The sequence below is a fragment of the Rhinichthys klamathensis genome, unplaced genomic scaffold (assembly GCF_029890125.1).
Source record: "Rhinichthys klamathensis goyatoka isolate OS25496 unplaced genomic scaffold, OSU_Roscu_1.1 h1tg000461l_1, whole genome shotgun sequence".
Lineage (NCBI taxonomy): Eukaryota > Metazoa > Chordata > Actinopteri > Cypriniformes > Leuciscidae > Rhinichthys > Rhinichthys klamathensis.
Genome location: NW_026606950.1, coordinates 1,854,870 through 1,868,234, shown reverse-complemented (window position 1 = coordinate 1,868,234; position 13,365 = coordinate 1,854,870). Strand labels below are relative to the sequence as shown.

At 38.7% G+C, this 13,365-nt stretch overlaps 1 protein-coding gene across 2 annotated transcripts in view; it reads left to right on the top strand.

Annotated features, from left to right (window-relative positions):
* The window catches only part of fhit (fragile histidine triad diadenosine triphosphatase), a 423,559-nt gene that overhangs the window by 118,380 nt on the left and 291,814 nt on the right, over window positions 1-13,365 (top strand). For both annotated transcript variants that reach the window (XM_056236697.1, XM_056236698.1), the window contains exon 3: window positions 7,296-7,417. In XM_056236697.1, coding sequence (XP_056092672.1) covers window positions 7,312-7,417 — 106 coding nt within the window. In that variant the 5' untranslated portion in view covers window positions 7,296-7,311. The remainder of the gene's footprint in view (window positions 1-7,295; window positions 7,418-13,365) is intronic.

Here is a 13,365-nt window from a genome sequence, read left to right as displayed (position 1 = left end):
TGCAGTGTGTATTTTTTAGCGGCATCTAGCGGTTCGGTTGCGAGTTTGCACTAATGGCTCCGCCCACTGCTCACCCCTCCCTTTCGAAGAAGCTACGGTGGCTCAAACGGGACAAACATCGTCGTCTGAGACAGCAGAGAATAGCCAGAGTAAGCCAAGAGTGTGTAACATTGTCACTGTTTCTGTACCACAGTCCATTATAAACCACATCATGGATAAAGTTTACAAAGCCATAGTCAGGTGAGGATCAAGGGTCTTAATATATAATATAATAATAGTAATCAGCTGATTGTCTCACAAACGTAACCAGCACATTTCTCCGCACATAGCAAACCCATAATACAGCGAGGGAGAAGAACCACATTAAACTATGCAACTATATATGTTTTCTAACAGGGTAGTAAAAGTTTAGCTGGCTAATATGAGCTGTTACTGTGGCTGAGCTGGTTAAAGCGTAAAGCCTTGTTTAAACTCGACGCGTCCGCATGAGCGCAAAGGTGCGCGCGGCAGAAATGACGTGATTGTAACAGCACGCGCGCCTCCGCATCCCCTAGACACACTTACTACACACAATAGGCTTTTTTCTCTGATTTTGGAAACTCGATCGACTTAAAATGCTTCCAAGATCGACTTGTCGACCGCGATCGACGGGTTGGTGACTCCTGTAACGTTACTGTTTTACGGTCAATGACAAGAGCACTAATCAGCCGTCTCACGAACGTAACCAGCACATTTATCCCCACATAGCAAAGCCATAACACAGCGAGGGAGAAGAACTGAGTTACATAAAACAGTCCAACTACATATTTTACACCACTGACAAGGGAAAAGTCACTACTCACGGTGTCTATGGCTTCTAGCTTTCTGCGGCTTCTCTTTCAAGCTAGTGACGAAACGCGCTCTGTAGCGCTGTGTGTTCGCTGTGTGTTCGCTGTGTGTTCGCTGTGTGTTCGCTGTGTGTTCGCTGTGTGTTCGCTGTGTGTTCGCTGTGTGTTCGCTCTGTAACGCTGTGTGTTCGCTGTGTGTTCGCTGTGTGTTCGCTGTGTGTTAGCTGTGTGTTCGCTGTGTGTTCGCTGTGTGTTCGCTGTGTGTTCGCTGTGTGTTCGCTGTGTGTTCGCTGTGTGTTCGCTGTGTGTTCGCTGTGTGTTAGCTGTGTGTTCGCTGTGTGTTCGCTGTGTGTTCGCTGTGTGTTCGCTGTGTGTTCGCTGTGTGTTCGCTGTGTGTTCGCTGTGTGTTCGCTGTGTGTTCGCTGTGTGTTCGCTCTGTAACGCTGTGTGTTCGCTGTGTGTTCGCTGTGTGTTCGCTGTGTGTTCGCTGTGTGTTAGCTGTGTGTTCGCTGTGTGTTCGCTGTGTGTTCGCTGTGTGTTCGCTGTGTGTTCGCTGTGTGTTCGCTCTGTAACGCTGTGTGTTCGCTGTGTGTTCGCTGTGTGTTCGCTGTGTGTTAGCTGTGTGTTCGCTGTGTGTTCGCTGTGTGTTCGCTGTGTGTTCGCTGTGTGTTCGCTGTGTGTTCGCTGTGTGTTCGCTGTGTGTTCGTTGTGTGTTCGCTGTGTGTTCGCTGTGTGTTCGCTGTGTGTTCGCTGTGTGTTCGCTGTGTGTTCGCTGTGTGTTCGCTGTGTGTTCGCTGTGTGTTCGTTGTGTGTTCGCTGTGTGTTCGCTGTGTGTTCGCTGTGTGTTCGCTGTGTGTTCGCTGTGTGTTCGCTGTGTGTTCGCTGTGTGTTCGCTGTGTAGCGCTGTGTGTTCGCTGTGTGTTCGCTGTGTGTTCGCTCTGTAACGCTGTGTGTTCGCTGTGTGTTCGCTGTGTGTTCGCTGTGTGTTCGCTGTGTGTTCGCTGTGTGTTCGCTGTGTGTTAGCTGTGTGTTAGCTGTGTGTTCGCTGTGTGTTCGCTGTGTGTTCGCTGTGTGTTCGCTGTGTGTTAGCTGTGTGTTAGCTGTGTGTTCGCTGTGTGTTCGCTGTGTGTTAGCTGTGTGTTAGCTGTGTGTTCGCTGTGTGTTCGCTGTGTGTTCGCTGTGTGTTAGCTGTGTGTTAGCTGTGTGTTAGCTGTGTGTTCGCTGTGTGTTCGCTGTGTGTTCGCTGTGTGTTCGCTGTGTGTTAGCTGTGTGTTAGCTGTGTGTTAGCTGTGTGTTCGCTGTGTGTTCGCTGTGTGTTCGCTGTGTGTTCACTGTGTGTTCGCTGTCGGCTACGGTAGAAACATGACGTCACAATATGTCGACCTTCATAGAAGGGGATTCCTGCGGTTATGGAGATATAAATGTCTCATTCTAAGGTAATAAAAACATTACGGTTTATTAAGTAAGTTCTTTACACGCCACTGAAAACATAGTTATGGATGTCATATTGCATTTCTGTTAATAGATACTCCAAATTTGTACACATTGCACCTTTAAAGCACTATTTCATCCAAATAAAGTGTAGCTGTGATACTGACACAGAAGTCACTTTCAAACCAAGCTGTTGGTCAATGCGACGAATCTTTTGAACCCCTTGTGAAACGCAGCAAACGTTGAATGTGACCACCCTTTCTTAATGGACTATAAAAAAATGCCACAGATAAACATTGCAGACTAGAATTTGAGAGCCAGCCAGAGAGTTAGCACAGAACATACTACAGTATGCGCTCGATACACTGATAAAGACGAGAGATTGCTCTGTTTGTACACTGAGCCATACAAGATTAATCTGTTGTATCACTAACATCACCCAAGGATATGAATGCAAAATGCCAAAAGAAATCTCAGAAAGCCTTTGATTGCTGGGCCTCGATGAGACACTCTTTTCATCTCCGATGAGAAGTATTCAACTGAGTTCATTCAATTTAGGGCTCAATGCTTGGTGGACTGAATCCTATAGTTGTTTATAGTCTGGTGAAAAGAGGGGACAGCTCAGCCTTGGGCGGCATATCGTTCCTTTTGTGTTCAAATTGGAGATGTGTCTCGCATGGATATAGCCTAAGGTCTGCTTTTGATATATGCTTGATGTCATCACTAAAGTCATCTCCTTGAGCTCTGGAAAGACGGGAACATGCTCTTTTCAATATGTCATTTTTTTTTCCATTATTGTTATCAACTGTATAATTAGGTTTGTAATTGAAGTCCTTCTATTGTATACTTATACTGTACATTTCAGTACAAATAACAGGTGTATAGTGGATTGAAGCGTATGCATTAAAGACCTTGACTCTGTGTGTTGTATTCCGATAATGTTTCCTGTTTGTGTTTCATACCGTCACCGATTTCAGTGGCTTTGCAGTTATGAACACCTGAGCTCAATCCCACAGGGGCGAAGTGGTCGATATGTCTTTACAGGCCACTGTGTAAAACAAGGAGGTGTTGAGATGGAGTCAACCTTTTGTTTTAAGGGGTCATGACATGTTGGGGCTCTGACATATAAAAAGCTTTAGGATATTTACAGACAGAATTTGTAAGTGAAATGTGTACTGTATATTTTGATTAAAACGAAAACAATTGAGATTGTAAAAAAAAAAAAAAAAAGGAAATAATGAATGCAATATGATTATGATGTGTTTAACACACAGTCTCTATTGATTTAAGACAACAAATTAACACTTATTTTTTAATGGAGAATAATGTAAAATTCAATAAATGGAGAATACAAAATTGCATTAAATAGCCTACCTTTGCCATTTGTTCTGATGCCCGCATATGTCAACAAATAAATATCTGAGCTGAATTTCATTGGGTGAACCTTATATTGTGGCTGTGTGTTTGAATTAGTTTAGGGATTATTGTGCCTGCCGGTAAATGATGTATCAGTAGCGGCGAGCAGGCTTCTGGATTTCACCGATTACACGCCGGAGCAGCAATCTGTGCAGTCAAGGTTACAGATAAGGATTAAACACGTAACCGGCGCTATAACGCTGCATGGCATGCAGGCCTAACGCACGCCCAGCGAATCATGCGTGACCGCCACCGCTGCGAGCTGAGGCACGAGCACGTTTGATGGAAATGTTGATATCAGATCACAGCGGAGAGCCGCTTCTCGCACGCTTCAATCCACGCACATGTGCTTTGCCATACCTGACGTGGAACAAAATGCCAAATGCGTGTTGTTTAGCACACGGGAGATGCACATTAATTAGGTCATTGCAAACTGCGGCACGCTAATTGCAGCATTGTGATTCTTAATTGCGGAATTGTTGGAATCTGTTTAGGAGGCTAATGCCCGAGACAGCTGGTATGCTCCCATTTTCCATTTTCCTATTTTTTTCTCTCTTCATTTTCATCCTTTTTTTTTGGATTTCGTCCTCTGGGATAGCGTCCAAACGCACAGTATGAGTCCTTTTCGCCATGTTTCCCTAAATTATATGTGTTGTATGTGTGTGTGTGTTTAGAGAGAAAGAATATTCAATTTTCTGTGTACGCCTGTGAATAATTCTGCATGTGCGTGTGTGTGTGTGTGTGTGTGTGTGGGTTCATTTTGAGTGCACCTATGCCTGTGTGTGTGTCTGAGGTTATTTTAACCCCATTTTAATAATTCATGCACACACAAAAACCCAACTCCCTGTGGTTATTACATATAATTACATTTATAAGGAAAATCATGGCAATGAATTTTTTTGTTCCATATTTTTTTCTCCTAATGTTACAGTAAATGCAGAACTGATTTGACATTTGTTTCGCTTGGTAAAAAAAAAAGAAAGAAAACAAATTAGGTGTTTACAAGCAGTTAAAAGCAATAGTTCACCTAAAAATGACAATTCTTTCATCGTCCTTAGAAGAAAGAAAATTGAATGTGTTTGGAATGACGTGAGGGTGAGTAAATGATGACAGAATTGTCTTTTTTTTCAGTTGAACTGTTCTTTTATTTCTACCTGGGATGGTTAATGCGACTGCACTAATATATTTTTAGCTGATCAATGCGAACTGAAATTCCCTGGAGAAGTTTCCTAAATTTAGCAAGAGGCCGCTGATCTTGGTCGATACTTGTTTGTAATGGTGGGTGTTAAAAAGCCCTCCCAGTGCGACAAGATGCCTCTTTTTTTTTTTTTTTTTTTGCTTTATAGATTGTTCTTTGTTTGAACTCTCGCTTTTTCAGATATTCGTTTTATCATTGACATCTCCCATTGAGATTGTTTTAAAATAGCTCGCCATCAATTTGTTTACTTCAAGTCTTGCTATATGAGATGCCTTACATCTAGACCGAAATGAGAGAAGAAATGTCATAGAATTCCTAATTAATGCAGAATGTTGTCTCAAACAATTAAAATAGTTGACAAAAACGTTATTTAACGTGATGTAGGATTAGCATATTAGGGTAACCTTAACTATTGGGCTAATGACATTGTCTGAACCTATTCATTCATTAAAAAAAATAATAATAATCCAATTTATACAATGACTTGAGATGTTAGGGTGCACTGTAAAATGTACCCTAACATTGTTTCACAAAGTTAAACACAAACAAACAAAACAACAACAACAACAACAAATATTTTTAGAGTACGTTTTACAAACTTTTCAATGTCATGTTTAATTCAATGTGTTAATTGGAGTTCATTTACTAGCAAATTGTTCAAATTCAGTGTGATACAAAAATAACGAAAAAGGCATTCAGTTAAACAATGTAAAGAATATTTTTAATTAGTTTATCGATTATTATTTATATTTTGTATTAATTTAATAAATGCATATTTATCTGTTATTATATATTACTGTTATTTTATCTTGCTTTACTACTTATTTGGACAAACTTTTAACGCCAAATCAAAGTCATGTGGTGCGACCAACACACAGAAACATTCAGAAAAAAACAACAACAACAACATACAACAGGAAATTACATCATAGTGATGATCCCTTCAAACCCTCATGACTATGTCAAGGTCTTCAATAAAATATCAGATCATTTGACGTTTTTATGACATTTTCAGGTTGTCATTTGGTGCAACCCAAAAACTTAATGATTACTTATATAAATATATAATATATAAGAAAATATATAATTTGTGTTCTAAGTGCAAGTGAAATATTACTATATAGGCCTACTTGACATTTAACTGGAACTTTTCTTGAGTTTCAAAACCTTACGAAATCAACATTAATACAAAGAGTACATTGAAAGATTCTGCCAAATGTGCCCGTATACGGGCAACCTAAATTTACTTCACTATATTACTATTAAATCCTAATCTAGTCATGACAAACTATATATCGTTGGAAAGGTCTAAGACTCCTTAATAGATATTTTAGTGCTGTTTTTTTCTTACAAATTATGTATGAACAGGAATATATGAATTTATGACAAGACTGCGCCTCAAAAAATCGACGTCATTACAGGAGTTTCTGACCTTTGTCACAAAAAGTTGACGCACATACTTTTAATAATTGAAACTTTGTTTTTTAATGCTAAAAGTTCATAATAAAACAAAATCTAGTATTTTCAATAAAAAAAGATAAAAGTATATTTTATAAAGTAAAGTAAAAAGTCCTCTAAAAAGTATAATATATATTATATATATATTTTTTTTTATTATTATATCACATATTTTAGTAGTTATCATAAATTATGTATCGTTTGAAAGCTTACGAACTCAGAATTCATCCTGTGAAAACCGTTTTGAAATTGGACGTTGTGTTACCATAGAAACGGTATCTTTTTATTAGGCCCCTCCCCTTTTGGGCATCATCTTTCATAATTTATTATCAAAAATGTTCTAATCTTGACAAAACACATATTTTCAGAAAGGTCTGAGTCTCAAGGTTACATATTTAGTGACAGAAGTGATATTTGGATAGAAATGTATTAATTTGTTATGGCAGAATGCATACAATTAAATTCAATGGAATGCAATGGCACCCGGTGGCTATTTTGGGTATTACGCCTAAACAAAATCTCATGGGAACTTCAATGTTTGTGATATCAACTTCAAATTTGGAACACAACTTGGTTAGATATATGGCTTTGACTTTCTGTCATTTTTAGGCTGAAACCTATATTAATTTATATATATTTTTAATAAAAGAAAAAAATATATTTTATTATATTTTCATAACAATAAACTTAAACTTCAATAACTTTTAAATAATTTAATTCTATTAATTTATTCCACTTCAACAATAAAGAGTCACTGCCAAGAGTGTTCTTTTAAAAGAGACCAACCATAAGCCTTTAGTACAAAGGCTTCATGAATTACACCCGTTTAAGTTTGGGTAGTGTGCATTTTCACGTCAACGCTCAAAAAGGGGGGTGACAGCTAAAGGGTTAAAATAAATGTTTTTCCTTTTCTTCATTGTGGACACTTTTGTTTGTCATTGACTGTGTGAAATTCTGTCTTACAGAAATTGCTGATCCGCTATGGCTACGTTACGCTTTGGGCAGCACATCATAAAGTCCTCTGCTGTGTTTTTGAAGACGGAGTTGTCCTTCGCACTTGTCAACCGAAAGCCGGTCGTGCCTGGCCGTATCCTTTTCGGGTTTACCATAGTGACTGGGGTATTACACTGAGGTCAAGCAAGGTAGGATTTTCTGTCTGTCTTTCCCCTGTCGTCTGTGTTTACTGTGGTATATAGTGTACTCAGAAGAGCAGTTCTGTTTGGTCTGACCTTCGCATTAGGCCATATCAACAGATGTTTGTGATACAACCTTTCAGAACAGGTCATCTTTGGGAAGAAAGCTTTTGGATTGGCTAAAAGTTTTTCAATTTACTAGTATATTTTGAACTGTAATGAACTTATTTTGAGCTGTAATGAACTTATTTTGAACTGTAATTAACTTATTTTGAACTGTAATGAACTTCGGGTCTTTCGCAGTGGACTTAGTCCTAGGATCTAGCCACTAGGGCGGTTCTGTGAGAGCTAATGGTTCCCTTAGGAACATTTTCCTGGTTGCATTCGCACCGCTAGTAGGAACTCTGAAGTGACGTAAGCCGCTCTTGTTGTTATGACGTTTACTGTGACGGCGCTGAGAACGCCAGAGCCTGAGCACACAGCGCTCGCATTCTCCGTGTTCATTAGTTTACGATCTGTCTAACAGTTCTGTCTAATACGTTATTAGATAGAACTGTTATACATAGAAAGTAGACAGTAATGAAGCGTTATTAGCGTTTGCCGTGTGGTTGATGTCCAGTGTTGCTGAGCAGAAATACATGATCATGTTTCGTTTGGTCCCCTCAAAGTTGCGTTGGATTTTCTCCTTGGCGTAAAGGTTAAGAGTCCCGTCTATCACTGTTTTACATGTTCGTAGAGTTAGTTTGTGGAGTAAATATATAGGCTATAATCTGTGTGTAAAATCACAGCTTTTTTAAAAATGGCTGGTGTTTCGCGTGCGTTCACTGGTAAATCAGCGTACACTAACGTCACTGGTATTTCCTATAGTGCTGGTTTAGAGCGACTCTGAAGTAGGAGTAAATTAGTTCCTCCAAAAGGAGTTCCTATACTAAAATCGTTCCTAGTTCCTGCGGTGCGAACATGGCAAAATACTTCCGCCAATAGTTCTAGGAACTATAGGAACTAGGAAAAGGTTCCTCCGGTGCGAAAGCCCTTTAAGATGAAGCTAAAAGCCTGCAGTTTCCAGCACAGGCTCATTGGAAAAACATACATGTGTACGTAAAATACACAGCAATACTTGAATATCACTGCAGTTTCTAACAGAGATGAACACTAGAGGCAGCAAAACAGCAAGTACTTTTAATCGTTTTCACACTCAATTACACACAGCTCCATATGTTCGGCTTTTCTAGCTCAGCTGGCACAGAATTGTACTTGCGATCCGTAGAGCTCGGGTACGAATCCCGTGAAAGATGAGTCACGATAAAAGAGCTGGAAGACAAGAGTTCAAAAACAAGCTAAAATGGCATGGTAACGATTGCGTTTTTATGTCACATTTGCTTTTGTTAACACTATCGGCTAGGTTTAGGGTATAGTGTTATAGTGTATAGTGTAGGTTATTTTAATTTATTAACTTATAGTAAAGTTATTTTAAAACGTAAAGGAGCATTAAGCTTTTAGCGGCACATCGGACATTTAAATTCTGAACTGCGGTGATGTGTGTACAAACTCCAGCATAATAAATCGATAAATATTCACGTTCATCTGTACCGTAAAAAACTAAACATGCTTTTAGCACACACACACATATATATATATATATATATATATATATATATTTCCTTACTTTTGCTTACAGAGAAACTGCCAGCCCCCCCCCCCCCCAAAAAAAAACGTACGAGGCAACATTTCTGCAAAACGCAAATGTGATTAATCGATTTGACAGCTCAAATATATTTTCACACACAAACACACACACACACACAGTTATGTTAGATAAAAAAATCCAATTAATCATGCCCCCGATAATGTATTTGTATATATACTTTCATGTATTTGCATAAAACAAGAATGAAGAATATACTGACTTCTAATGACACTTTTTGCAATATCCATTCAATGATTTACTTTGCCACAATAATGTAATGTCTTTGAATTACTACATTTGGCAGATTTTTCTATATGGAACTAATTGCAGTAAATTAATTGCCATATTATGTAATTCATTTGATGATTTTTTTTTTTGTATTCAGTTGAAAGCCTAAATTGATCATTTTGATATTCCAGTTTTGTGCGGCTCTATAAATCTTGCGGACACAAGCTGTACTCTTTCAGAAGCTGACTCCGATGCATGCAACATGAAAAGCAAAATGCCTTGAATCATCATCAGATGCTCTTTAATACATTCTCCTCTTTTTTTTTTCCTTTTTTTTTTGCTTTGCTTCAAAAAGAAAGCGGATACTTTTTTTTTGTCTATTAATCTTAGTGCTCAACGTGCAAATGCAAACCTTGCATACATTTGCATGATTTCCATTGCTGATTTGTTTGAATAATGTCCTTTATTCTCTTTTCGAATAGCAATAAGTCCTAGGCTTTGCGGCAAAAGATCTTCAAGTGCTGCTCTGTCTTACATAAGCCGCTATGTTTAGATTAACTTTTGATGGAAAGCCATTTTTCACAGCATTATAGGCCACTGCAGCACAAACCTAAAACCCAGCAAGAAGCAGCAGTGTTTGGAGGGCATAAGCAATACATTAGCATTATTTAATTGTTACTCTCGCAGTCCAAGCGGCGTGAAACATTATGGCACTGCCAGGAAGTCACAGTCAGATGAGAGCTAAAGGGAAACGCTGCGATTGTGTAGAAAAGAGTGAAGTTCCCATAATGTTTAATCAGAGTTGCAACAATGGTATGTTTATCAATGGAATTTGTAATGTATTGCTTCATTATTAATATTCCTGTGTACCCAAATGTAGTGCTACTACACATATAATGTGTGACAAGTGTGTTAAATACAAGTTCAGCTCAATCAACAGCATTTGTGGCATGATGATGATTACCACAACAATTAAGTAAATGTAAATGCATGAGATTCCGGCTTATCCCTCATTAATATAAAATTAATTAATTAATAAATACATACAAATGGTAAGGCAGTTGCAATGGAAATAAATGGGGACAATTTTTAAGATAAATCAGATAAAAAAAAAAAATTCAAAAGCTACTTTTTTGTAATAGGTTATCTATTTGATGCTTTTTTTCATTTAACACAATAATGACGTTTAATAATCTTGTGGGGGTCATTTCTCAGCCAAAGTTGATGTGATTAATCTGCACATAAAAATTGTAATCGCTTGACAGCCCTGTATATTATTTTATTATTTTGAGCAAGAATCTTTTTATGTGTTTTGAACAGTTGTTCTGAAATACAGTGGTGGCCAAAATGATCCGAACACTTGGCATATTAAAGAGGTTTCAGTTGCTATTTTCCAAGAGGACAATGACCCTAAACATTCTTCTAACTATTGCCGAAACAACCTGCGACCGAAGGAATCTGCTGGACATTGAAAATGATGGACTGGCCCGACATACCAAATATTAAAGTTAAAAGTGAATAAAAACAGTACGATTTGTTGTGCTCAGAGCAACCATCTGCATGTTTCATGAACATTATGAAATTATATCATGTATTAGAGGCAATATTTTCAGATCTGTCAGGTGTTCTAATACGTTTGGCTACCCGGCCACATTTCAAAAAGGCATTTCACTTCGTCTTCGCTCCAGGTGAATCCTTGGTTCAGTTTGAGAGGGATTAGCAGAGCAAACACTGTTGCTTTTCACACGTTATTACCCAGAGATTGTGATACAGCCTGCTTTTCCAACCACAAGCCATCCGCTCCAGAGTTCGTTTTCAAGCGGGCTGAGACCAGTGTTGTTCGGCGTTCGGACTTTCTCAAACTGATATTTCTGGTGCGGATCCGAGTGCAATCGCCACGTTCATAGACCTTATGCACAAGAGAAACCAGCGCACACTTCAGAATGCTCTCTGCTTTTGCGTTAGCTCTATATTTCTATGGCATCACTGCCAAATAATTATTTGGTGAGGTGGATTTACTTATTGTGGAGTTATCATGATCAGTGTAATGTTTGGTAACACTTTACTTGAAGGGGTGTACATAAGACTGACATGACACATTCATAACCATGACATATATCATGAATATGAAGTAGGGTTTATGCATGTTTATGACAACTGTCATTAAGTGTCTTTCGCTCAATAATGACATTTTGAATGCAAATATGACATTGTTTAAGATGTCTTTGTTATGACACCTTGACATAAACCAATACATCATAACCTGTCAGTGTCTTTGTCATGACAACTTGACATTAAATTAAGTTAAACTGTCATGTGGTTGGTTTTGACATTGGCTGTCATAAGGCCATTATAACTGTGTCATGAATATTTTTCGTGACCTCGACTACAGTGGTACACATTGAATTTGTCATTAAACAGTTATAATGGCTTCATGACAGCCAATGTCAAAACCAACCACCTGACAGTTTAATGTAATGTTAACTAATAAAGCTAAGTGGTTTCTTAAGTTTGATAATTAATCTGCTATGTCATGTTTATGACAGGTTGTGTTGTCTTAGTAATGTCAAGGTGTCATAACAAAGACATCTCAAACAATGTCATATTTGCATTAAAAATGTCATAATTGAACGAATGACACTTAATTACAGTTGTCACAAACATGCATAAACCCTCCTTCATATTCATAACATGTGTCATGTCATGATTATGAAGGTGTCATGTTAGTCTTATGCACTCCCCTTCAAGTAAAGTGTTACTTAATGTTTAAAGCGGATGTCATAACAAATGGAAACGGGAAGATTTTAAAATGAGCGGTGCATTCATAAACCCGTAAGATCTTACCTTCATGCTGTGGGAACACAAACCGGAGGACAGATGTCTCATCACAGCACATTGAGGCTACATAAAGTCTATATGCCTAAACCAGGGGTAGGCAAGTTCGGTCCTAGAGAGCCGCTATCTGCAGAGTTTGTCTCCGACACTGAAAAAAACCTCTCCTGCCTATAGCTTTAGTAATCCTGAAGACATTGATTAGCTTGTTCAGGTGTGTTTGATTAGGGTTGGAACTAAATTCTGCAGGACAGCGGCTCTCTAGAACCGAACTTGCCTACCCCTGGCCTAAACAAACCGGACTAAGGGAAAAAACACTGCTGGTTCCAGAACAAACGCCCCAAATGAGCCCATGTGTCCGTTTAAGTGTCATATCATTGTTTGGTCTGTGCTTCCCCATTCTTCAACATCAGCAGCTGATGCTGATATGATCATTTACGTTCATGTTCATTTAGCTGAATATACTGTATGTTGACCAGTTTGAGCCCTTGCTAAGATATTGTTATCAATATATATTTATATTATTATAGTGTTTATTTATTTGTTTGTTTGTTTATTGTTGAACCCTTTGATTCTCAGTTCATTTGTCGATTGATGTGATCATTCTTGAGTCATGGTGAATACGTTACAGAAGTGAGTCGTTGCTGTTTTCTTGGCTCTCTAAACCTGTCGGTGGGCTTTGCAGGTTTTGTCTCGTATCAAAGCTGTTCACTTTGTACATGCATCGGTTCAGAAGAGCTTGGAGAGGTAGACAGCGCTTGGCAAAGATCTTAAAGCTCCCCGGCAGCTCTTGAACATCAGTATGACACCTGAAACACAGAGCTCTTTGTGTGGGGAGCGGGTCCCTGGGGCAACGCTGGAAAATCCCGGAGGCTTTAGCTGGTGTGATTTAAGTTAGTCCACATCCCGACACACAACCACATGAAAGGTATGAGCTAGTCTGTCTGGATCCTCCTCCACACACACTTATCTTCTGTTTCGAAACTTTTGTTCAACAATATTTCTGTCTTGTTTTATCACAAGAAGGGTTTGGTATGGCGGCGGGGGGCATATGATGTTCTTTCTGTAGTCCGATGACAATTTCCGTATAGCATATCATTGACAAAACACAGAAAAATATCATTGCGCTCAGGCGTATCTGATCGGGAAGTCGGC